General features: G+C 38.8%; 1 protein-coding gene across 2 annotated transcripts in view; it reads left to right on the plus strand.

The window, feature by feature from the left end:
• Positions 1-22,803, plus strand: part of Vcl (vinculin) — a 95,850-nt gene that overhangs the window by 25,234 nt on the left and 47,813 nt on the right. For both annotated transcript variants that reach the window (XM_021642973.2, XM_021642974.2), the window contains exons 2-4: positions 6,248-6,318; positions 21,727-21,877; positions 22,491-22,599. In XM_021642973.2, coding sequence (XP_021498648.1) covers positions 6,248-6,318; positions 21,727-21,877; positions 22,491-22,599 — 331 coding nt within the window. The remainder of the gene's footprint in view (positions 1-6,247; positions 6,319-21,726; positions 21,878-22,490; positions 22,600-22,803) is intronic.

Below are 22,803 nucleotides of genomic sequence, written 5' to 3' on the forward strand. Positions count from 1 at the left end.
TTTCCTGAAACTGAATCTTATTGACTGGCCTCAGACATATGGCAGTTCTAAGTCTTGGACTTTAGAGTTTCGGGATTACAGTAATGAGTCACCACACCTATCTTTAATGATCTATTCTTTAGCTGCTGTTATCTGCTAGTGTTGTTGCTGTTAGGATTGTGCAGAGAAGTTACACGGTGGGTTCACAAATCATGCCACTTGACTGCTTCCACGTGGGAGGTTTATTAAGGGAAGGGGGAAGGGGTCACAGAAGGGGTCTTAGGGTAGGGAGAGAGAAAAGAGAGAGAGAGAGAGAGAGAGAGAGAGAGAGAGAGAGAGAGAGAGAATAAATGTTGTCTAAACATGGTCTCACTGTATAGCACAGGATGTCTTCTTAACCTCGGTCCTCCTGCCTCAGGGAAAAATTATGAGGATTATAGCATGCAGGACCATGCCTGCCACTTTTGTAAAGCCCTAGAGAGTTGCCACTTATACTAAACAAATTGGTAGAACAAATCCTCTTTGCTGTTTCGTCTTGACCATTTTCTCTTACATTTAGTGAAGAAATGCATCTATTAACATATTTTTTAGTGCCTTTGCTAGTCCCATTTCATCCCTTCCCCATCCTTTATTCTCTGGAAAGAAACCAATCATTCTACATTTCTCAACTTGAGTTGGTTGTGATGAAAAGAGTAATAATAACAAAAGCAGAAGACAAAAGCCTTTATATGGAATTTTGAACTGAAAGTTACATATCGAACAAAAGAAATTTAAATTAACTACAGAACAAAATAAGAGCCTTCGGAAGAAACAAGGCTTCTTGCCAAGTCCCCTGAAGCCTCCCTGAGGCTGTTTCTCATTCACTACCACCATTTCCGTTTATATGGCCAAGGATATGTTGCTGCTTTTTCTCTTCCTACCACCTAGGTGACACATAGTTGGCAGGGAACATTTGATTTTTGGGTTGAATATAAATTAGGTCTTAAGAGCAATGGCTAGAAGTGAACAAATCTGACTACTACAGAGAATAGAATTGAAATTTGGAAGTGAAAATGTGTATTTACTATAAAATTAGATAATTCTGATTTAAAAATAGTGACCAGACAACTTACTCAGAACCTCCTGTAACTCAGAACCATTTATTACTATTTTCTCTGCATTTAAATTTTTAAAATTATTTCTAATTGTATGAATGTGTGTGGATAAGTGCACACAAGTGGAGGTGTGCACAGAGGCCAAGGATGTTGGAAGCCCTTAGAACTGGAGTTACAAGTGGTTGTGAGCTTCTGGAAATGGATGCTGGGAATTGAACTCAGGTCCTCTGGAAGATCAGTGAATTTATACTGAATGGCTGTGACATCTCTCAAGATCCTGAAGTTTTCTTTGTAGAAAATTTCTGTTTATTTGCTTTTATATATAAGAATTACAATAGTATTGCTCTAATTTATCTTGAAATATTTTGTTAATTACATTGTAGTTAAAGTAATTATTCACTTTAATATTTTCTTTTTGTTATTGATAAATTATTAGATGCCATAAAAATTTCTTCCTACATTTAAAAAACTTTAATTATGAGCTTTTTATTGTTGTTGATATTATTGTTGTTGTTATTATTATTATTATTATTGTGTGTGTGCGCGCTTTTGTGCGTGCTAGATGCCAGAAGAGGGAATTGGATCTTGGTGATTGTGAAATTGTTGGCAAACATACTTGAATGTGAGCTTGGGTCCTTTGGATGAGCAGACAGTGCTCTTAATCAGTGAGCCATCTCTACAGCCCCTACGGCACTTCGGTCACAGTGGTGAAGGAGCAATTAAAGGAAAAGTAATTAAATAACTTACCTGAGGCCACACCTGTTTATTAGCTAATCTGGAACAACAAATGAGGCACCAGATTCTATCGTGTGTCAGTTTTTGGCTTATCAGTTTTTGGCTTAACAGGCCAGGTGTTTTGGTGACGTGATGCTGCACAGGTGTGAGACGTTACTGACCTATTGGGAATAATAAATTTTCTATAATTGAACTTATAACACTGAACATTAAGCTTCTAAAACTGAACTTGTCTCTTGGCTCTTTCTCTGAATTCATTCTTGGGTTATTCATCAACCTTTTTATGTCTTTACCAAATGACTTCTTCACAAAAGAGACTTGGAACTTAGTGTTGTAGGTGGAGAAGAAAAGGATCACATAGCTCAGTCAGAAGAATGAGCACAGGAAAGGGTTCAGTCAGGTGTGTTTGCATACATGTTTTGCTGAATAAGAAGGACAGGCTGGAATGGCTTCAGCTAAGGAAATGGTCTAGAAAGGACAGATAAAATAAAGAGTTAGGCTACCTTGACCTTCAGGTCTATAGAAGGGGTGTCATCCTCTGTTGTACTTCCTGACAGTTCAGTGTTCTGTTACATAAGTATCATAAAGTCTAGGGCATACAAAAAAGCCAGTTTCTAAGGGTATAGTGGACCATAATGATATCTGATTTATGAACATTTAATGAAGCCTTTCTAGGTAAACCCAAAACAGAACTTTGGGTTTTAAAGCCACTAAGCAAGAGATGACAGGAAATAAATTTCCTCCAGTCTCTCTATGACTGTGCAGATAGAGATAGTTTCTATACACTCATGTTTTATAAATGAAAATACAACAGAACAAACAAGAAGGAGACCAGTTCACCAGCTACTGGTTTAACTGACTGGAGTCTGCAGTGGTTTATAGGTAGAATAGGTTTATGCTTTGACACAGGGGTCTCACTAGGTTATTCAAAGTGGCCTAGAACTTGTGTTCTGGTCTCCTGAGTAGCATGGCCAACTAGGCCTAGATCTTCAGGATAAGAGTTTTCTCCTTGGCCTCAAAGTCTTAGTTCTGGTATTATTGCTTTAGAACGAACTGTTTTGTCTGCTTTTACTTATTTCTTTTTATGTGTATGAATGTTTTGCCTGTGTGTATGTATTTGTGCACCATGCCTCTGCCACTTGAGTTACAACCACTCCTGGGTTATGCAGTGCTGAGGATTAAACCCAGGCTTCCTGCATGCTAGACAAGCATTCTACCAACTAACCACATCCCCAGCTCCTTTTCTTTACTTGTGATTCTCTGTCTAACTCTACTAGAATGTAAAGTCTAGCACAGCAGGAAACTTACTGTCTGCTTCATCTTTAGTACCCAGAGCAGTGTCTGAGGTGTGGTTCAGTAACTCTGAATCTAACTCTCACTTTTCTAAAGAAGACTCGAGAGGAGCACACCCTTTTCTCCTTCTTTGTTTTCCATCCTCTTGCTCCCTATGTATACATTAAAGGAATCTCCAAGTGTCTTAACTGTGAATATTCCTTTAAGTCCATTGTGCTTAGTATGAACCAGTGACTTCATGCCTTAATTTCGTCCTTTACTTCATGAAATCACAGCCCACAGCTTTTGAATGGTTCGTTTCAGCTGGCAAATATAGTGAACAATATATCTGGAAATATTCGGTCATATTTTATCTGGGAAACTCTTAAAGCAACTGCTGGTTTGAAAGGCTTTTATTGTGCTGCAGACAGTCTGTTGTCTGTGGAAGCACTGGCTCTTACACAGCACTGTGTGTTGCTCTTTCTGAGCTATTAACTTGATAGAAAAACCCTGTCTTCAGTCATTTATGCATGGTTTGTATTCCCTAAGAATAGTTTATTGTAGCTTTTTCTTTAGCTGATTTATTGTGCATTTCGGGATTTTCCTTGCTTGCTTTTTTTCTTTAAACCATAATCAAAAGTTAAATGGCTAAGTAGGATTAAGATGCCCCCTAACTTGGGCTTAAGGAATTTCACATTTCTGCACTATGATGTGGCTCAGCTTTCTGTCTGAGTAAACCTAAGTAGGTCTATGCTGACGCAGTGGGTGAATCTCACTGCCCACAGCGTTGCCCTTTGCAGTTGTTTCTCAAGCTTTTGCTAAGATAGTTCACCTCTTTGGAACATTTGATAATTAGGGTACAGTGGGATAGTCACAGACATCTAACCCTTGCAGAGGAGTGATTTTTGAAGAGAATGAGGAAGTATATAATTTGTGGTAGAACACATATATAAGTACTTATGTAATCTAGTTAGTATGACTTACTGTCTTGACAATTTTTGTGGTGCTAAGGGTAATTTTTGCTTATTCAAGTTTTATTTATCATAACTTTTTTGTGGTATGTGTGTGCATGTGTGCATGCAGGTACATGTGCATGTATAGAGGCCAGAGGTCACATCAGGTGGTGTTCTCAAGGATTTCTCTACCTTATTTTTTGATACAGGGTCTCTCATTGGGATTGGAAGTTTGCCAATTATTCTAGATTAGTGGCCTGTCTTCACCTGCCTAGCCTGGGATTATAACATGTGCCTGGCCAAACTCTGGCTCTTGTGTATTCATGGCAAGTACCAACTAAGCTGTCTTTCTAGTCCTATTTTGGTTTTTATACATCAAGTATGTTTTGTTTTTTAGATAAAGTTTCACTCTGTACCTCAGACTTTCCTAGAACTCAGTCTATAGGCCAGGCTGCCTTTAAATCTATGGTGATTCTCCCTCAGCCTCCTAAGTCCTGAATCACATGTGTGATCTGTATGTGTGGCTTAGTTTTCACAACCAAAAATTAATATTTTATAAGTTATTTTTATGAGCTGGGAATTGAACTCAAAGCCTTGAATATGTCAGGCCAGTGTAACACTGAGCTATAGTTCCAGACCGGTTTTGTGATTTTTAGACTGATTTTTGTGATTTTGGAGTACACTAGGGGGCCCAGGTTGTATGCTTGTCACTCTAATCCCTTTGCTTCCTGACTGCTGAGATGTGGTATGAGCTACCATATCTAGTTAAAGTTCTTTTTCTTTTTTTTCTTCCTTCCTTCCTTCCTTCCTTCCTTCCTTCCTTCCTTCCTCCCTCCCTCCCTCCCTCCCTCCCTCCCTCCCTCCCTCCCTTCCTCCCTCCTTCCCTCCCTCCCTCCCTCCCTTTCTTTTCTTTCTTTCTTTCTTGGCAGGGTTTCTCTGTGTAGCCCTGGCTATCCGGGATTCACTTTTTAGACCAGGCTGGCCTTGAACTCACAATGATCTGCCTGCCTCTGACTCCTAGAGTGCTGGGATTAAAGGCGTTAAAGTTCTTTTAAGTGAAATATGATGTCAGAAGTATTTTTTCACATCATCAAGTCTTTATAACCATATTGTTTCTGTTAGGTAAGTTTTAAAAGTCTGTTATAAATAGCACAATGGTGAATACTTTTATGAACATTGTAATTATCATGTTTGGTGATATTGTTTGAAAGGTCTAGTGTCTCAATTTGGAATTCTTAGTTGTGACAATTTTTATGTTTTGTAACATACAGAAGCAAATGCCTTTCCAAAAGAGAACATGCAAGTTTATATTGCTATTTGCAGAGTGTGGAATGGTCTATTACATTGTTGGCATTCAAAAGCGTATATTATTTCTTTTTAAGTTATTTTGTAATTATGGAAAAGGGTGGGTACTTTCAGGTTTACACATTATATATGTGTGTGTGTGTGTGTGTGTGTGTGTGTGTGTGTGTGTTGCACCTTTTATTGTTTGAGTTCTAGTATCAGAGTCAGAATTTCATCAGATACTTTTAGTCTTTTCCCTTCCCCCCTCCCACATATATATTTGTGTGCATAATATTTTGCACTTTCATTTTAGTCTGCTTAGGTTGTGTACTTTGTGTGACCATTTAGAGATTTTTTAGTGTAGAATACCCATGTGTATTTTCAACAGGTTTCTCTATTCTCTCATTATTCTCAGTGATGCCTCCAAGTTACTCTGGAGAAATGATAACAGTACTGTGTTTTGACTTCATATTGTTTTGTAATTATATTGTGAAAACATGTTATGGGAACAATTATTTTTTTTTTTTTCTTCCTTTTTTTGAGACAAGTTCTCATGTCTCCGAGGCTGGCTTTCTACTTTACTATGTAGATAAGGATGACTGTGAACTTCTGACCCTCCAACTCCTAAATATTGAGGTTATAGCTGTGCCACCATGCCTGGTTTGAGCCTGCTTAATAATTGAAAATCCAAATAATTTCTTTTGAAACTAGGTTATGGAGGTTTTTTTGTTTGTTGTTGCTGTTCCAACTGGTAATCCAGGCTGGCCTCGAACTGGTAACAATCTTGCCTCAGTGTCTTGAGTGATGGGATTGCAAGGTATATGCTCTGATGCCTGATTCATTATGTTTTAAAATATGTTTCAAACATGCTTAAGTAAAGCATATTAACAGTCAGAGAATTTATGTTTGACTCATGCCTTCCTCTTGTAGGTTGGAAAGGAGACTGTTCAGACTACTGAGGATCAGATTTTGAAGAGAGACATGCCACCCGCATTTATTAAGTGAGTAACTAAACCATTTGTTACTAAATAGAATATTATTCTTGTTAGAAAGAAAAAGTAAATTAATTCCAAAGACTACTCATGTTTTTTGTTTTGTGTGTGTGTGTGTGTGTGTGTGTGTGTGTGTCTGTCTGTCTGTCTGTCTGTGTGCACATGTGGAAGTCAAAAATAAATTCTTAAAAAAAAAAGAGAAACTCCCTGTGACTCTTGGTGGTAACTAGGGTAGCTATCCCTTACTCTGGCAATAGGAAATGAAAAATAAAGTCTTTTCTCCTGCTGTTCTTGTATAAAAACTATTTCAGAGTAGCTTCATAGCCTGTTTGATGAGGAGAATGTGAACCAATAAATATGGTAGGAATGACAATTGGAAAATCATCGCTGTATGTATTTCAGAGAAACAGTTACGCATGTAAAGTTAATCAGAGGCTAAAGCCCAGAGATTTGAATCTTTATTGTACCATGAGGCAAAAACCTCGGACTCCATGAGAATATGGGAAAACCAGTGTGTTACTATGAACTGAAAAGTACTGAGCAGTTTATTTAAAAGTGTATCACTTAATTAGCTACACTGAACATTTACAGTAGCTTAAAGCCCAAACAAGATGAGTGTGGTTGTCAGCTCTGGAGGCAAGTAAATACTCTACAATTTGAAAAACAATGGTTATTATTATTTTTTGCTTTTCTTTAGGATGTAAGGAAGCAGAAAATAGATGTCTTGGCTTTGAAGGGAAAGGGACAGAGGGAAACAGATGGAAGTAATTAATTACATCCTTGGCACTGTTGAGTAGGACATTCTTTGGGGCTGTTTGGTTGATGTTTGGATGTTTCCAGGGCATTACTGACCTAAGCTTCCTCTGAAGTCTGTAGTACATGGATCTAAGTAGTAACTGCTTCTTAGGGAGCACAAGGAAGGAAATAAGTTGTAGAAATGTACTGTTAGGTTCACTTTCTAGAATGTGAGGAAGCCAAGGCTACAGAAAACAGAAGACTCTTGGTGTGTGGGTAGGTTCATATTCGAAGCAGCTGGTAAATTTAAAGAGATTTCTCTTTAATTTAATAAATGCGGGTGGCATGTCTCTCTTCAAAATCTGATCCTCAACTATTTGGTTCCCAGCACCCACATAGTAGCTCACAAGCATCTATAACTCCAGTTCAAGGGGTTGGAGCCTCTTTTAGACCCCACAGGCACTAGGTAGTGTGTGCATCTAGCACACAGACACACATGAAGCCAAAACAACCAGATACATAAAATTAAGGAAAAAAATAAAATAAATAAGTTGATATTCAAACCAGTCAGGTAGGTAGGAGCAGGTGGTAGGAGCAGGTGTGGTTGGAGAGGAAAAAAAATGAATGGCAAGTATTCAGTCCCACATTGCTTTCCTCACTGCTTACTGTTGTTGTTGTTCTTCTTCTTATACTTTGACTGATATACTATTTTGCTTTTATTATGATTTTTTTAACTGGAGGTGGAATTACAGCTAGTGATGCCTAGGAACTGTACATAGTTCCAGACATATTGGGTATGTCATATATATGAGTTGTCTTGTTTTTCTTTTCTTTTTTTGAGAGAGGTGTCTCTCTGTACAGCCTTGGCTGTCCTGGACTTACTTGGTAGATCAAGCTAGCCACAGAGATCTCGAACTCACAGAGATCCTCCTGCCTCTGCCTCCCAGAGTGCTGGGAATATGGGCATGTGACACCACAGCTGGCTTGTTTTTCTTTTTCAAGCAGCAGTCTCATGGCAGAGGCTCCTCTGGCTTCAAATTCAGGATCCTTCTGCCTCAGCTCCCTGCGCAATTACCTGGATTACAGGCTTCTTTTTCTGTATATCAAAGAGAAACAGAAAGTAGAGATATTTTGAGAACTTTCAAGTTCAGGAGCTGTTATACAAATGGATTTTCTAAAAAGAACTGTATGTCAGTGCCGGCATGAATAATAGAAGGAGGTGTCGTGTACATTGTGAGACGTGGGAGAGCAGAGGAAGGAGAAGGCCAGCTTCTCGGGATGTAACTCATGATGGCCCACGAGGAGAGGACTGCTGATGGTGGGGGATGCTAAACACTAAGTCTGGTGAGGCAGTTTGGGCCCAGGGGTCAGGGTCCTTGAAAACCTAGATGGGGAATTTAGAGCTGGCAGGAACGAAGTTTTGTAGTTTTTAAGCTACAGGATGACAGCATGCAAGCGGTTTTTGAGCATGGCTCATAGCCAGATTCAGAATGAATAATAGTGTCACTGCTAAAATGGGGAATAAGTTGTGTGTCAACTAGCTAGCTTCATTTTCTGTCACAGAGGACTTGCTTCATGTTGATTCCTTACAGGTGAGAAATGTTTCTGATGAATTGTTTGAATTATCTTTGTGGAAAAAAAAAATCAGTATACAGTGGAATCCCATTCTTTTTAAGTTTGTTTTTTTTTTTTTTTTTTTTTTTTGACACAGGTTTTTACTATGTAGCCCTGGCTGTCCTGGGACTTGTTATGTAGACCAGGCTGCCTTCATACAGAGATCCTCCTGCCCCTGCCTTCTGAGTGGGAAGTTCATTCTTATTTCTGCAGTGGAGCAGAAACAGTAAGGAAGGTGGTTCTTGGGCCATGGCTAAGGCTGCTTTTGCCCCAGTATTCTCAGCCATCGCTTGCAGTCCTGTGCATGAACTCCCTCTAAGGAGCAGAGAGCAAGCACGCTTTCTGCTGGCAGGCAAATGCTGCTGCACTGGGACAGGAGCGTGTTACCTTCTGCCTCATTGCTGCTTTCAACAGCCTGCTGAGAACTGTCAAAGCTTCAGTTGATTTGCCAGCTTGGGTTTTTTTGAAACACATTGGGATGTCTAAGCCTGCTGAATAAAGCAGTGTTCTTGGAGTGCCGTGTGAGAGTGCTCTGTGCCCCATCCATTCATCATGTCTCCCCGGGCAATACCTTGTTCTCATCCTTAAGCATAATTTTGGCACGTGCTTGTAAGACTTTTTAAACATAGTTTATATTAATGTGCAAAGAATACAAAATAATAATAAAGGGATTAAAACATACTTAGATCTAAATTAGGTCATTTTGACCTAAGGTAATAATAGTGTTTTGTTTCATATTCCAGCATTTGTATTTTTAAATCTGCTTGTTGGTTAAAGTGCATAGGATTATTGAATTTTAGAATTACTTTTTAACATATTTTTTAATGCTGTCTGGGTTAATGTGTGCTTCTGATGTTTCAGTGCGGCTTTTTTATTTTACTATTTTTTTAAAGATTTATTTATTATGAATACAGTGTTCTGCCTGCATGTATGGCTACAGGCCAGCAGAGGGCACCAGATCTCACTATAGATGGTTGTACGCCACCATGCGGTTGCTAGGAATTGACCTCAGGACCTTTGGAAAAAGAGCCAGTGCTTGTAACCTCTGAGCCATCTCTCCAGCCCCAATTTGTTTGTTTTTAAACTTGTGATTTTTGTGATCCTCTTCATTGCTGTTATAACTTCTTCAACTAGGTGACAAGTTTTGTGAGATAGTCATTCACGTCTGCCAGCTGCTTCACTGCATTTTGACCCAGAGCAAGCACTCTGATTTTAAGTAGCCCCCCTTTGGACTTGCTATATTAAACATGACTGTACTGTTGTTTTGGACTGAGTTACTTAAAAATAATTTGTAAAATCGAGTTTTTCCAGTAATAAGCAGAGTTGTTTTATTAATTTGCAGATGAGTTCTAAATAGGTTGATGGGTTAAATCTGGTTTACTTTATGTACCTCACATAATTGAGAAATGAGCAAATAAAACATTAGTCATGTGTGGCTTGTGTTTCTCTGTCTACAGAATATTTAAAAGATTGAAAAGAACTGAGAAGGCCTAGAAAGCTTACACACATATGACTAGGATGTGTATAATACATATGTATATAAATGCACACAACATGTATAACCATACATGCTGGCTACTCTTGTGTCTGTTTGACACACAAATTAGAGTTATCTGATGGGAGGAACCTTAATTGAGAAAATGCCTTCCTAAGATCCAGCTGTAAAAATTTTTTCCTTTTTTTTTTTTTCTTTTTCAATCTAGGGTTTCTCTGTGTAGCCTTGGCTGTCCTGGAACTCATTTTGTAGACCAACTCACAGGGATCCACTTGCCTCTGCCTCCCAGAGTGCTGGGATCACAGGCGTGTGTCACCATGCCTGGTTGTAAAGCATTTTCTAATTAGTGATTGACAGGTGGTGCAGTCCTTGGGCTGGTGGTCCTAGTCTGTAATTAATCAGGTTGAGAAAGCCATGTGGAGCAAGCCAGTAAGCAGCATTCCTTCATGGCCTCGGCATCAGCTCTTACTTCCAGGTTTCTGTTTTGTTTGAATTCCTGTTTTGATTTTCTTCAGTGATGAACAGCAATATGAAGTGTAAGCCAAATAAATCCTTTCCTCCTCAACTTGCTCATGGTGTTTTGTCACAGAAACCCTAACTAGGACACCATGTAATTCTGAGAATGCCAATGTTAAGATTCTGCCCATTTAAAATAAGCTCTCACTTTTGAGGTAGGGTCTCACGTGGCCTAGGATAACTAGCTGGATATGTAGCTATAGTGGGCCTAAAATACTGATTCTGAGATTGAAGGTATGTACCACCAGTAATAAACTCATTTTATAGATAAGAACACTAATTTTGACAAACCGACCCACTCATTATCACCCTGTTACTTTCCTTACTGCCGACTTCCTGGTTTTCAAGGGTATATTCATATTATAGTCTGACTTTCCAGAAGGTAGTCTGATCCACCACCCACCCTCAGACAGTACTAACTTGTTTTGATAGACAGGGTCTCTCTGTGTAGCCCTGGCTGGCTAAGAACTTGTATGTAGCTCTGTAAACCAGGCTGGCTTTAAATTTAAATTCACTTGCCTCTGGCTCCTGAGTTCAGGGATTAAAGTTGTGTGTTATCACTTTAGACGATAACAATTTAGACGATAACAATTTACTCTTTTCCTGAGTGTTTCAAGAAAAATGAAAAGTACAGATGTAATTTGTGATGTATTTTACTGTCTTAGTAATTCTTGTTTGTTTTATTTATTATTTGTGTCTGTGTATGTCGTATATGGTATATGAATGAGTGCAGGCGTGTGCTTGCTCTTGTGTGATTGTGAGCTGGGAGGATAACTTTCAGGACTTGGTTTTCTCTACCTTATTGAGGCAGAGTCTCCTTTTGTTTCTGCTGCTCTTCTGATATTGGGGTGATTCTTTTTTATAGATACAAACAAGCTGCACCTCTTGCTAGGGTGGGTCCCAAGGCTATAGCCCAGGCTGGCAGGCTGGCAGGCTGTCAGGCTGGCACAGCAAGTACTGCATTGCACTAAGCCACTCCCTTGGCTTGTTTGTCCTATATTTCTAAAACTGTAAAGAACTGAAATACTAAGCTTTCACAGTTTAAGGATTACAAGTACTATTGACTGAGTGACTCATCCCGTAGATGTCTAGGGACTGTTGTCTGCCTCAGCTTTTTTCCGGAAAAACGGGGCCGGGGAAATGACTCATTGGGGAAGATGCTTGCTGTGTAAGCGTGAGGACCTGAGTCTGGATTCCTAGCAGCCTCATACAAGGTTGGGTGGAGTGGTGTACCTTGAACCCCAGCATTGGGGTCTGGTTAGAGTGGACACTGGAGAACCCTGTTGGCTTACCAGTTGGGTTGGCTGTTTAGTTGAACTGTGCACATGAATACACAACCACCACACACACAACATACACTTACACATGCACTTTCATATTTAAACATGCACCACACATATGGAATAAGTTAAACAAACAAAACACAAAGAAAATAGAAACACTAAGAACAATCAGGTACATGTATTCTTTTAATTATTACCTTGACTTTTTCAATATAAGTCTAGTCTCAAATTAAGAAATTAATTTTCAAAGTTTAAAGTTTATATGTTTGCTTTTCCTGAAGTTGTTTACAATCATTATTGTTCTTTCCATAATAGAGCCAAAGGAACAACATGAAACAGCTCCATTTCTTAAGTTCCTTGTATGGACTGGTTGTTATTTAATCCACTTCATTTTGTTTATGAGGCAGCTCCGTAACTTCTTGAAAACGACGGAGTGCAGGAATGGCAGAAGATCTAACCTAGCACTGTCTGACAGCAAGGCCTGTGCTAAGACATGCTCTCCCACTTTGTGACACTGCTTTCTGATGGTAGGCTAGTTGCTTTGATGCATCATGAGTGATAATAGTTGTAAAAATCCCTGCGGTTTGGTGATGGTCACCTCCTGCCATAGCCTCTCAATCTTTTTAAAATTGCGTTCTTCAAATAAGCCCAACTAAAACACTTTATGATAGCGATTTCCCCCCTCTAATCTCTGTTTTCTATTCATGGTGAGACTTACTTTGTTGTGCTGGGGATCAAACCCAGGACCTTATGATGTGATGTGACACAGTCATTTTTTTCGATGAATTATATCTCTAGTCTCTATGACTGTAACACACATACACACACATGCAAAAGATAGCTTACTTTTATTTAATGTTTTTTCAGGGTCCATTGAGACAACCACACAGTTTTTTATCCTTTACTGTTATGATAGTCTGTAATCTGCTATATGAATGCCAATTTTCTGATAATGAACCATCCTTCCTTTTTTTTTTTTTTTTTAAATAAATTGTAAGTTTCTTAAACAGCATCAAATGGGAGTTGTGGCACACTCAGTGAGCTTGAGGCAGGATGACTAACTACTATTTGAGGCCATCCTGAGCTACATAGTAGGATCTTCTCACCAAACCAAACAGCAGTGCTGAATTGAGTTAGGGTGCTGCGTCCCCTTATTAAGACGGAATCTCCCCATGTGGTCCTGGCTGACCTCACACTCCCTATCTTCCTTTCCTCCTGCTTCAGTTTTTCTGAGTGCTGGCATTACAGGTGTAAGCCATCATATATCTGGTTTAATTACTAAATACTTACATTTTTTGTTACATTTATTTCATTGTGTGTGATGTGTATGGACAGAAAATAGATACCCTGCAAGAATTGATTCTTTACTTCCACTAAGTGTGTTCCAGGCTTGGTGGCAAATAGCTGTTGTTTTAAAAGGTCTTCACTTTTTTATTCATGGAGAATCTTGCTCTATAATTTTCTCGGACTGTTTTTGTCCAGCTTTATATCAAGGTGATTTTATTTTCATAAAATAAGTTCTTTTTCTCCTTTAAGTGGTTTACATAAAATAAAGATTATTTGCTGTTGAAAGTTTGGCAAAATATTTCTAAACTTTTCTGTGTCTACTGGCCTATAGAGTTTTGATTACTCATTCAGCTTCTTTCTTTCTTTCTTTCTTTCTTTCTTTCTTTCTTTCTTTCTTTCTTTCTTTCACTTTTTTGGTACTGAGGTCCAACTCAAAGCTTTACTTAGGGTTTGTCTAGTGGAATTGTCATTTTGTGATTGAAATATGTTAAAATCTCCTATGTTAATTTTCTACTTAGTTTTAGGTGTAATATTTATTTATTTATTTAACTTTTTGTTTGTTTGTTTGTTTTTTGAGAGAGGGTTTCTCTGTGTAGCTTTGGCTGTCCTGGACTTGCCTTGTAGACCAGGCTGGCCTTAAACTCACCGAAATCCACCTGCCTCTGCCTCCCCAAGTGCTGGGATTACAGACATGTGCCGCTGTGACCAGATATCATTATATATTTCTAAGTGATACTGTTATGCTGGTTTTTTAAAGTTGGTGGTTCTTCTGTGTTTTAAATTCTGTTAGTGATGTGCTATTATTTATTATCCTTCTTTGAATTACTGCTATGGTGTTAGACATGCAACTTTAGGCTTTGTTCTTTAAGTCTGCATGATAGTTATTGGTAGTTGTTTTTTAGTGAAAGTAGTCCCTCAGTATATTCGCCCCATTTAATTTTGTGTTTAGGCATTTAAACTTCATCATTCATTACATTATGCTGTAGAATAGTGACTATCAACTTTTTTTCCTCAAAAGGACCTTCAAATAATAAGAGTAAGACTTTAACTACTAGTTAATCAAAAGAATGTATTAGAATAAGAAGATACATGAGTTTAGTAATACTTAAAAATAATTTTTACATCATAGTAGCATCAGCACACATTCGAAAACTACTGGTACTCGTAAAACACACTTGCTTGTATGTTCAGTCTGTCTCTATTCTTAACTCTGACTTGACAGAAAAGGACCATAGGAATCTGTAACTTGTGGGTCACAGAGTTCTTCATGAAACCTTGCAAGGTTTAGAATCTCTTCTCTGTTCACTGATGCCAGATTTGAAAAGGGGTAAAGAAGGAAAAAAAGGGAGTGAGGGAGAAAACATGATATGTTAAGGATTCAAAGGTTACCACTCACATGATTTCAAGTTAGTTGTTTACCAACTCTTGAACATGCAGCGTGGATGGCTGGAATGTTTGTAATAGTCCCATTCCCAGCATGCTGCTTCCTCTTGTGTTATCTCTTGGTGGGAAGCCAAAACTGTCTGTCTGCAGGGTTGGCTGATCTCATCTGAAATAAAAGAAATTAGTGAGTGGAGCTCTGTGGCTGGGGGGAGGGAGAGGGAGAGAGAGTTTAGCTTGTTTCAGTGCGCATGCACTATCAGGGAAGGGTTCATTTGCCTTTGCTTTCAAAAACAGTTTTGATACTTTTCAGCATGCTTACTGCTCTTCCAGAGGATCCAAATTAAGTTCTTAGCACCAATGTCAGATGCCTCACAAATGCCTTGTAACTCCAGTTCTAAAGACTATGACACCTGCTTCTGGTATCTGCAGGTACCGTGTAAATGCGGCATTCACTCACATAGATGCAGACACACACTCATAAATGAATTAATAAAAAAGAAATCTATAACCTTACCCCTTAGCTTTATTATGGTCTTAGAGACAAAGTTTTCATTTTGGCTGTACACTGGCAGTTTGGCCTTGCTAAGAAAAGGGGCTGGAGAGATGACTCAGAGGTTAAGAGTGTGTACTACTCTTCCAGAGGACCTGAATCGGGTTCCAGTACCAACCATGTCAGGCAGTTCACAATCACAGCTCCAGTTCCAGGGGATTGACTTTACCCCTTATATACATAATTAAAATAATTTTAAAATAACGAGAAAACTACTGTGTATTGTGTCCTACCTTAAGAGTTGGGACAGGGGAAGGAGTACTTTATGGATTTTATGGATGAGGACTGTAAGATCTCATAGAGCACAAGGTTGGAACAACATGTTTTGGCATTGTCATACAGCATATGATAGGGTGAGTTGGGGCTGTGCACTTGCTGCTTACTTGAACTAGAGTAAAGTATGTCTCTTTTTGTACTCTGTGTTCCCTACTCCCTTCTAAAAACTGCTACTGTGCCTGTGGCCTTCACTCAGGTTTCTAGATGACTAATGGCTAAGGATACTTGACCTTTCAAAATGGCAACTCCAGGATGCAAAGCATATTAGCTATTATTGGGATGCTACACATGAGTGAGTCTATTTCTGTTGTTTTAAAATAAAGTTGGAAGTCAGGCCTTGTGCCACACCTGTAATCCCAGCTCTCTGGAGACGAAGGAAGGCAGACTGCAAGTTCAAGAGATAATTACTTGGAAAGGAACTCAGAGAGATACTGTGAAGAGAATCGTCTTTGTGACTACTGCTGAATGGAAGAGTGAATGATAGCATGCATGTGTGATACCCAGTATGCATTGGGAAAAAAAAAGTTTTTGAAGCTTAAAACAGCTTGATTAAAGATAATTAAAATCTCAGAGAACTGAGAAGTTTAGAACCTTCTTTTATGTTATTTTATACGAGGTGATATTCTGGGAAGGATGGATTTAGTTTTTAAGTAAGTATGTTAAGAATTCCATGAAACTGTCATTGATACCTTTGATCTAAATCACAAGCATTGGTCCTTGAGATTGAAGACTCAAAGGCAGAGAAGCCTCAACTTGCACTAGCTGATTGATTTATTTATGTGAATATTTTAAGACATAGTCAGGTTATAAGATTATTTAGAAAACTGATCCTATTTCTAGTTATTCCCTAGAATTTAGGTTTCTGTTTCTAAGTAGAAAATCATTTAAGAGGCCAGGCAGATAGAATGCTTAAATAAAAATCACATTTTATTTGACTTATATGGGCTCCTCCTGTTTCTGATTGCTGGTTAATCATAGTGGGATTTGTTTGGCTTTTAAGAATGCCATTACATTTTAACCTACTGACCAGATAATCTTATTATAGTAAAAAATGGTGCAGTGTCTATTCTGCCTATCATTTTATTGCACAAGAGAACCATTAGTGGATAATCAATTTGATTCTTGGCAAACCTTTTTCATTTCTTTTTCTCATTCCACCAGGTTTTCTCTCCATAAGTTACTCCTAACATTTAAGAATTCTTTTTTCAAGTTTGAAAATTATATATAGTAACTGGATCTTTGTGAATCTATAATTTCACCAAGGATCAAGTTCCTTGGAAGTAAAATCAAGTTTGGGACTATTTAGTAAAAAATTTCCTGCTAGGCATGATGATGCATGCCTGCAGTCCCATCACACAGGATAAGCTAAGACTGGAGAATCACGAGTTCCAGGCCAGCCTTGGCTACAAGTCCAAGGCTAGTGTGGAATACATGGTAAAACCCTGTCTTAAAAAGTGCAAATCAAATAAACAGTTATTGATTTCCTTGGCTCAGATGAGGTTGTTTTTTCTTGGTAAAATGTATTCATGAAATAGTTGCTGTTAGTGTGAGCGTATAGGCAGCAGCCCACGCAGTCCAGCTTGTGGGGCTCAACCTCCTGAGTCATGGCAACAGGTGATGATTATAGAAAATGGGATGAGCTAATGCTCAACCTCCTGAGTCATGGCAACAGATGATTGATTATAGAAAACGGGGTGAGCTAATGGAGAGACAAAGCTATGTTTTATAAATGCAGGTTTATTGGAGCAGCACGGGAGAGCTTGAGCGGGGTGGTGGTGGTGGTAGAGGAAGGTGGGGGAAGGAAAAGAGAGAGAGGGAGGGAGAGAGAGGGAGAGAGAGAGAGAGAGAGCAAGAAGGGGGAAAAGGGGAGAAAAAGAGCCAGTGGAACCAAGATGTCTGAATTATATGGTGAAGGGCCACTGGGAGGGGAGGAGCTCTGGCCTAGGTAGAGGGCAAGGTATGCCAGCCATGCCCAACAGTTGGTAGAGACATAACAGTTACTGAGCACTTATTATTTGTTAAGTGTTACCCTCTGACCATATTAATTGTTGAGGTGAATGAAATTTTTATTTTGCTGTGCTGAATTTACAGTATTATGAACAAAAACTGAGAACATGTACTAAGTTCTATGGGAACATAAGACAGCTGTAGATTTGAGAGTCAAGTGATGATTATCTAAAGGAAGGGATTTAAAACTGAGCACAAGAAGGGGAGGCGAAGAAAACAGGTATTTGAGATAGAGGAAAGGGTAGATAGAGGAAAGGAAGGGTAAACAGTCATTGGCTATTTGTCTTCAATGAATAATGATTGGCTATTCCTGTGCTGCTTTTGAAAGCATTCTTTTCAATGTATTTGGGCTTTCATTTAAATATTTTATTTAAAACAGTTTACTTATTTCCCGTGTGTAGGAATGAGTGCTGTAGCACACATGGAAATCAGAGGACAATTTTGGAGAGTTGGTTCTCTTCTTCCATTGAGCAAGCAGATCCCAGTTTGGTATTAAGGGCCATATTAAGCCATCTCACTAGCCCACCCACATTAATCAATCAATCAATCAATTAATTTTGAGATGGATTTGCCAAATAGACTGAGCTGAGATTAAAGGGGTGTGCTGCCACACCCAGCAAACTTTTTTTTTTTTCTTTTTAAATAAGAAAGGGTCTCTTATTCAGCCTTGAGCTTACTGATTCTGTTAGGCTGGCCCCACTGGCCAGCCAACCTAACAGGGCCCATGTCTGCTTTCCTATTGCTGGGGCCACTGTGTGTGGCCTGGTCTTTATGTGGGTTATAGGGATGTGAACTTAGGTCCTCATCACACGCTTGAATGGTGTTGCAGGATATTTGCTCCCATTGTGAACCCCAAAATAGTGAACTGTAAAACCCTGTTTGCTGTTTGGTTTGGTTGAGCCTTAACACATACCTTAAATCCAAGGACTTTCTGTTTATTATAAACAGGTGATTATGGTGTGGATCACCCAGCCCTAGCATATACCTTTAATTCAAGAGCTCTCTAAATACTGGATCTAATAAAATTAACCCTAGGTCAAGGGGCAGAGCAAGAAGCCAGCTGACAAGGATGAAAGAGTAGGAGGGACTTTGAGTTGAGGGGTATTTAAGACAGTGGGGAGAAGACGAGAAGGAGGGGGAAGGAAGAAGGAGAAGAAGAAAAAGAAAAGAAGAGGAAAAAAAAGAAGAAAAAAAAGAAAAGAGAAGTAGTTTTTAGCTCAAACTCTGGCTTTAGCTTAGGCTTGAGCTCCTCAGGAACTTGGCTTGTTGGGCTTTGAACTAACAAGCCTTCGGCCTTGGGTTTTTTGGCTTTTTCCTCATGGGCTGTCATAGTCAATAGTTGTACTATTGAGCCTTTTGGTTTTTTTCCATCCAGACCTGAGCTGAGAAAGGTTAGGTGGTTACCTTTGCCTCTCTGAGCTAGCAGGTTTTCACTCCAGCATCTGAGTCTTTATTGGTAAAATAGAATGGTTGGGATTTTCCATCACTTAACTTTACTGAGCACTTTACTGAGTTATCTTTTCAACCTCTCATTTAAATATTTCAAGGTTGTTGCTGGACAGTGGTGAAATATGCCTATAATCCCAGAACTTGGGAGACAGGCAGGAGGATCTCTATGAGTTTGAGACCAGCCTGATTTACAGAGCAAGTACCAGTATAGCCAAGGCTATACAGAGAAACCCTGAATTAAAAAAAAAAATCAGAAAAACAGCAACAAAAGTATTGTTATGGGTTTTAAGTAACTTCACTGTGATTTCTTTAGTGTAGTTTTCTTCTTTTTAAATTTTAAAGTTTTAATTTATTTTTAGTTTTTCAGATTTGTTTATTTTTGAGAATGTAAATACTATTTCTGCCTTCTCATCCATTGTGAAAATGTGAGTTTATGTAACTTATGCAGATAGCACTATGGCAACATATAAAAATTACAGCACCCATACCTTTGACTGAGCATGTGGCAGATACACTCCTAATAAGCTTTCAAGGCAGTTCATTATAGTAGGCTAATAAATTGTGATTATTATGTAGTTGTATAAAAGAATGAAGTGGTTCTCTGTATGTCTTTAAATTTGTTTTTAGATTTATTTATTTTAATTTCGCGCGTGTGTGTGTGTGTGTGTGTGTGTGTATGTTTTACCTGCATGTATGTATGTGCACCATAAGTATGCCTGGTACCCTTGGTGGTCAGAAAAAGGTGTGTAATCCTTTGGAGGGGAATTATAGGCAGCTGTGAGTTACCTGATATGGGTGCTGGGAACCGAATCTGGGTCTTCTTCAAGAATAACAAGTGGTCCCTGCGTGGCACATACCTTTAATCCCAGCACTCAGGGAGGCAGAGGCAGGTGCATCTCTGTGAGCTCAAGGCCAGCCTGGTCTACAAAGCGAGTCCAGGGATATTACACAGAGAAACCCTGTCTTGCAAAACCAAAAAAAAAAAAAAAAAAAAACCCAAAAAACAAGTGATTTTAATTGCTGAACCATGTCTCCAGTTCCAGGCCTGTGCTTATTAAGACTGATCAACAGCTGCATCAAATCAGGTATAGTGGTGTGTATTGTAGTGTGTTCCTTTAATCCTAGCAGGAAGATGGAGGAGCACAAGTTCAAAACCAACCAGGGCTACACAGTGAATTCAAGGCTAGCCTGAAGTACATAGTGAGATACTGTCTTAAAAGAAAAGAACAGAAAAGCTGGGGTTGGAGGGGTAGATAAGAGGGTAGGGGGGTTGAGGTGGGGCAGGCATGCACAGTAGGTCTTTGTTTCTCACTAGTATTATTAGGTACTGCCTTATGGTACCCGTGGTTATGTCCTAGCTTAGGAAAGTATGTTTTTTTGAGTTATAATAATACCTTTTACATTTTTCATAGCCCACTTCTTTTATATAGTTGAAATCTCATACTGGTTTAATTTTATTTTTCCTATTAGCAATCTAACACTACCTTATATTTGTGTAAATTTTTGTATTGTTTAATATGATCCACAGAACAATGCTATGAGTAGGGCTTTTTCACATAAGCTTTTTTTTGGTTTTGTTTTGTTTTTTTTTTCCAAATGAGAATATGTAGTATTGGCAAATTATTTTATTTTTTAAGTAATTTGTTCCTTATCTCTTAAAGTTACTCAGTTAAAACAGTGGGTTTATTGAAATGAGGTGAGAGGAGGTAATTCATTCATTCTTTTCTATGAATGAATAATTGAATGAATGACTATATTTTAGTAAGTAGGTTCAAGAAGTATGCTTGATTTCTACATTTTGAGTTTCTCTGTCAAATGAGTTCTCCCCACCTCCGCCACCAAATCCTTGGCTGACTTAGTGGTCTGAATTAGTATTAAATTGCTCATTATTGGTTCAGTTATTAATGCTATGGATCTTTTAACAACATAGTTTTATAGAGTTGCTCGGCCCAAAATCACTTAGCAAGATGAATAAAAATTTCAGTATTATTTTACTCTTTTTCTCCTTTTTTCTCTATTTCCTTTTAATTCTTTGATTATTAAAGCATAACGCTTGCAGGCAGAGGCAAATGGATCTTTGAATTCAAGATGAATCTTGTCTACGTACTGAGTTCCAGGCTACCTGGAACCACGTAGTGAGATCCTGTCTCAAACACAAAACAAAACAAAACAAAACCAACCAAACAAACAAACAAAACAACAAAACCTAAATACTACATATGCCTTTGGTGCTTATCTAGATGGTAAGTCTGACAGTACTACTGATGTTTTCAGTTCTTCATTTAATGTCTGCTGTGGGATGGGAAGGAGTAAGGAAACAAAAGAACTTCAACAAAGGGTTTGCGGAGATGTAGCCACCTAAAGTATAGGTGCCAAATGTACTCTCATTTTTTGTTGCCAAGAAATAACAAAGAACAAGTTATTTACAAGCCTAGTGCTTCCAGTGAGTGAACACATGTGCTGCCATTAGCTGCAAAGTTTAAGACTTAAAAAAATATGTTCTGGGGGTGGAGAGATGGCTCAGAGGTTAAGAGCATTGGCTGCTCTTCCAAAGGTCCTGAGTTCAGTTCCCAGGAACCATATGGTGTCTCACAACCATCTACAATGAGATCTGGTCCCCTCTTGTGGAGTGCAGGTGTAAATGCAGGCAGAACACTGTATAGAAAAGAAATAAATACTTAAAAAAATTAAAAAAAAACCCAAGTTCTGTTATAAATTGTCCCTTACATTAAAAAAATAATAATAACTTCACACATATTTGTGGATGATGGTCTTATAGTTCCTTTTGCTAAGGAGTTAACCCATTTTTTTTTCCGCTGTAGGGTTGAGAATGCTTGCACCAAGCTCGTTCAGGCAGCCCAGATGCTTCAGTCAGACCCATACTCAGTTCCTGCACGGGATTACCTCATCGATGGTTCTAGGGGAATTCTCTCCGGCACATCAGATCTACTGCTTACCTTTGATGAGGCTGAGGTAGGCAATCTGAGGCCCAAAAGACCTCTCTTACACAAAAACTTAGTTTTAGATTGTATCTTGCGTGTGTGTGTGTGTGTGTGTGTGTGTGTGTGTGTGTATGTATGTGCCTGTGTGGTGTGCACCTGAGTCCATACTCTTGCATACATGCTTGTGGTGCCCATGGAAATCAGAAACAGGTATCAGATCCCTAGGGCTGGAGCTACAGGCAGTCATGAGCCAACTGACATCGGTGCCATAAACTGGGGTCCTCTGGAAGAGCATCAAGCATTCCTGATCTGTGAGTCATCTCTCCAGCTCTTAAAGCCTAATTTTAAAGATAATAATGGAACCTGGGCGCCTTTAATCCTAGCACTTGGGAGGCAAAGGAAGGTGGATCTCTTTGAGTTCTAAACCTGCCTGATCTACATAGTGAGTTCCAGGACAGCCAGGACTACATAGTAAAATCCTGTCTCAAAAAAACCAAAACCCCAAAAAAATCAACAACAAAACCAAAAATACCCCTACCAAAGCTCAAAAAAACAGTTAAAATATTAAAAAGCTACATATCTCTAGTGTCATTCTCTATGTACTATTCACTAATTTGACTGAGTCCTTAAATATGTATTTTCAGGTTCGTAAGATTATTAGAGTTTGCAAAGGAATTTTGGAATATCTTACAGTGGCAGAGGTAGTGGAGACTATGGAAGATTTGGTCACTTACACAAAGAATCTTGGGCCAGGTGAGCCAAAACCAAATTTTATATTAAAAGTCTTGTTATTTGACGGTGTTGATTTGAGAGGAAAGGCTCCTCTTCTTTACTTGCAGAAAATAGGGGATGCTGCATTTGGGCTTTTCTGTGAATGGAGCTGACGATGGGTTTCTGCTGAGGCTATGTTATCTCTGAAGTCTGTTATCTGCTTTCTACAAGTTCCAGCCCTGTCAA

Source organism: Meriones unguiculatus, chromosome 4 (genome assembly GCF_030254825.1).
Source record: "Meriones unguiculatus strain TT.TT164.6M chromosome 4, Bangor_MerUng_6.1, whole genome shotgun sequence".
Classification (NCBI taxonomy): Eukaryota; Metazoa; Chordata; class Mammalia; order Rodentia; family Muridae; genus Meriones; species Meriones unguiculatus.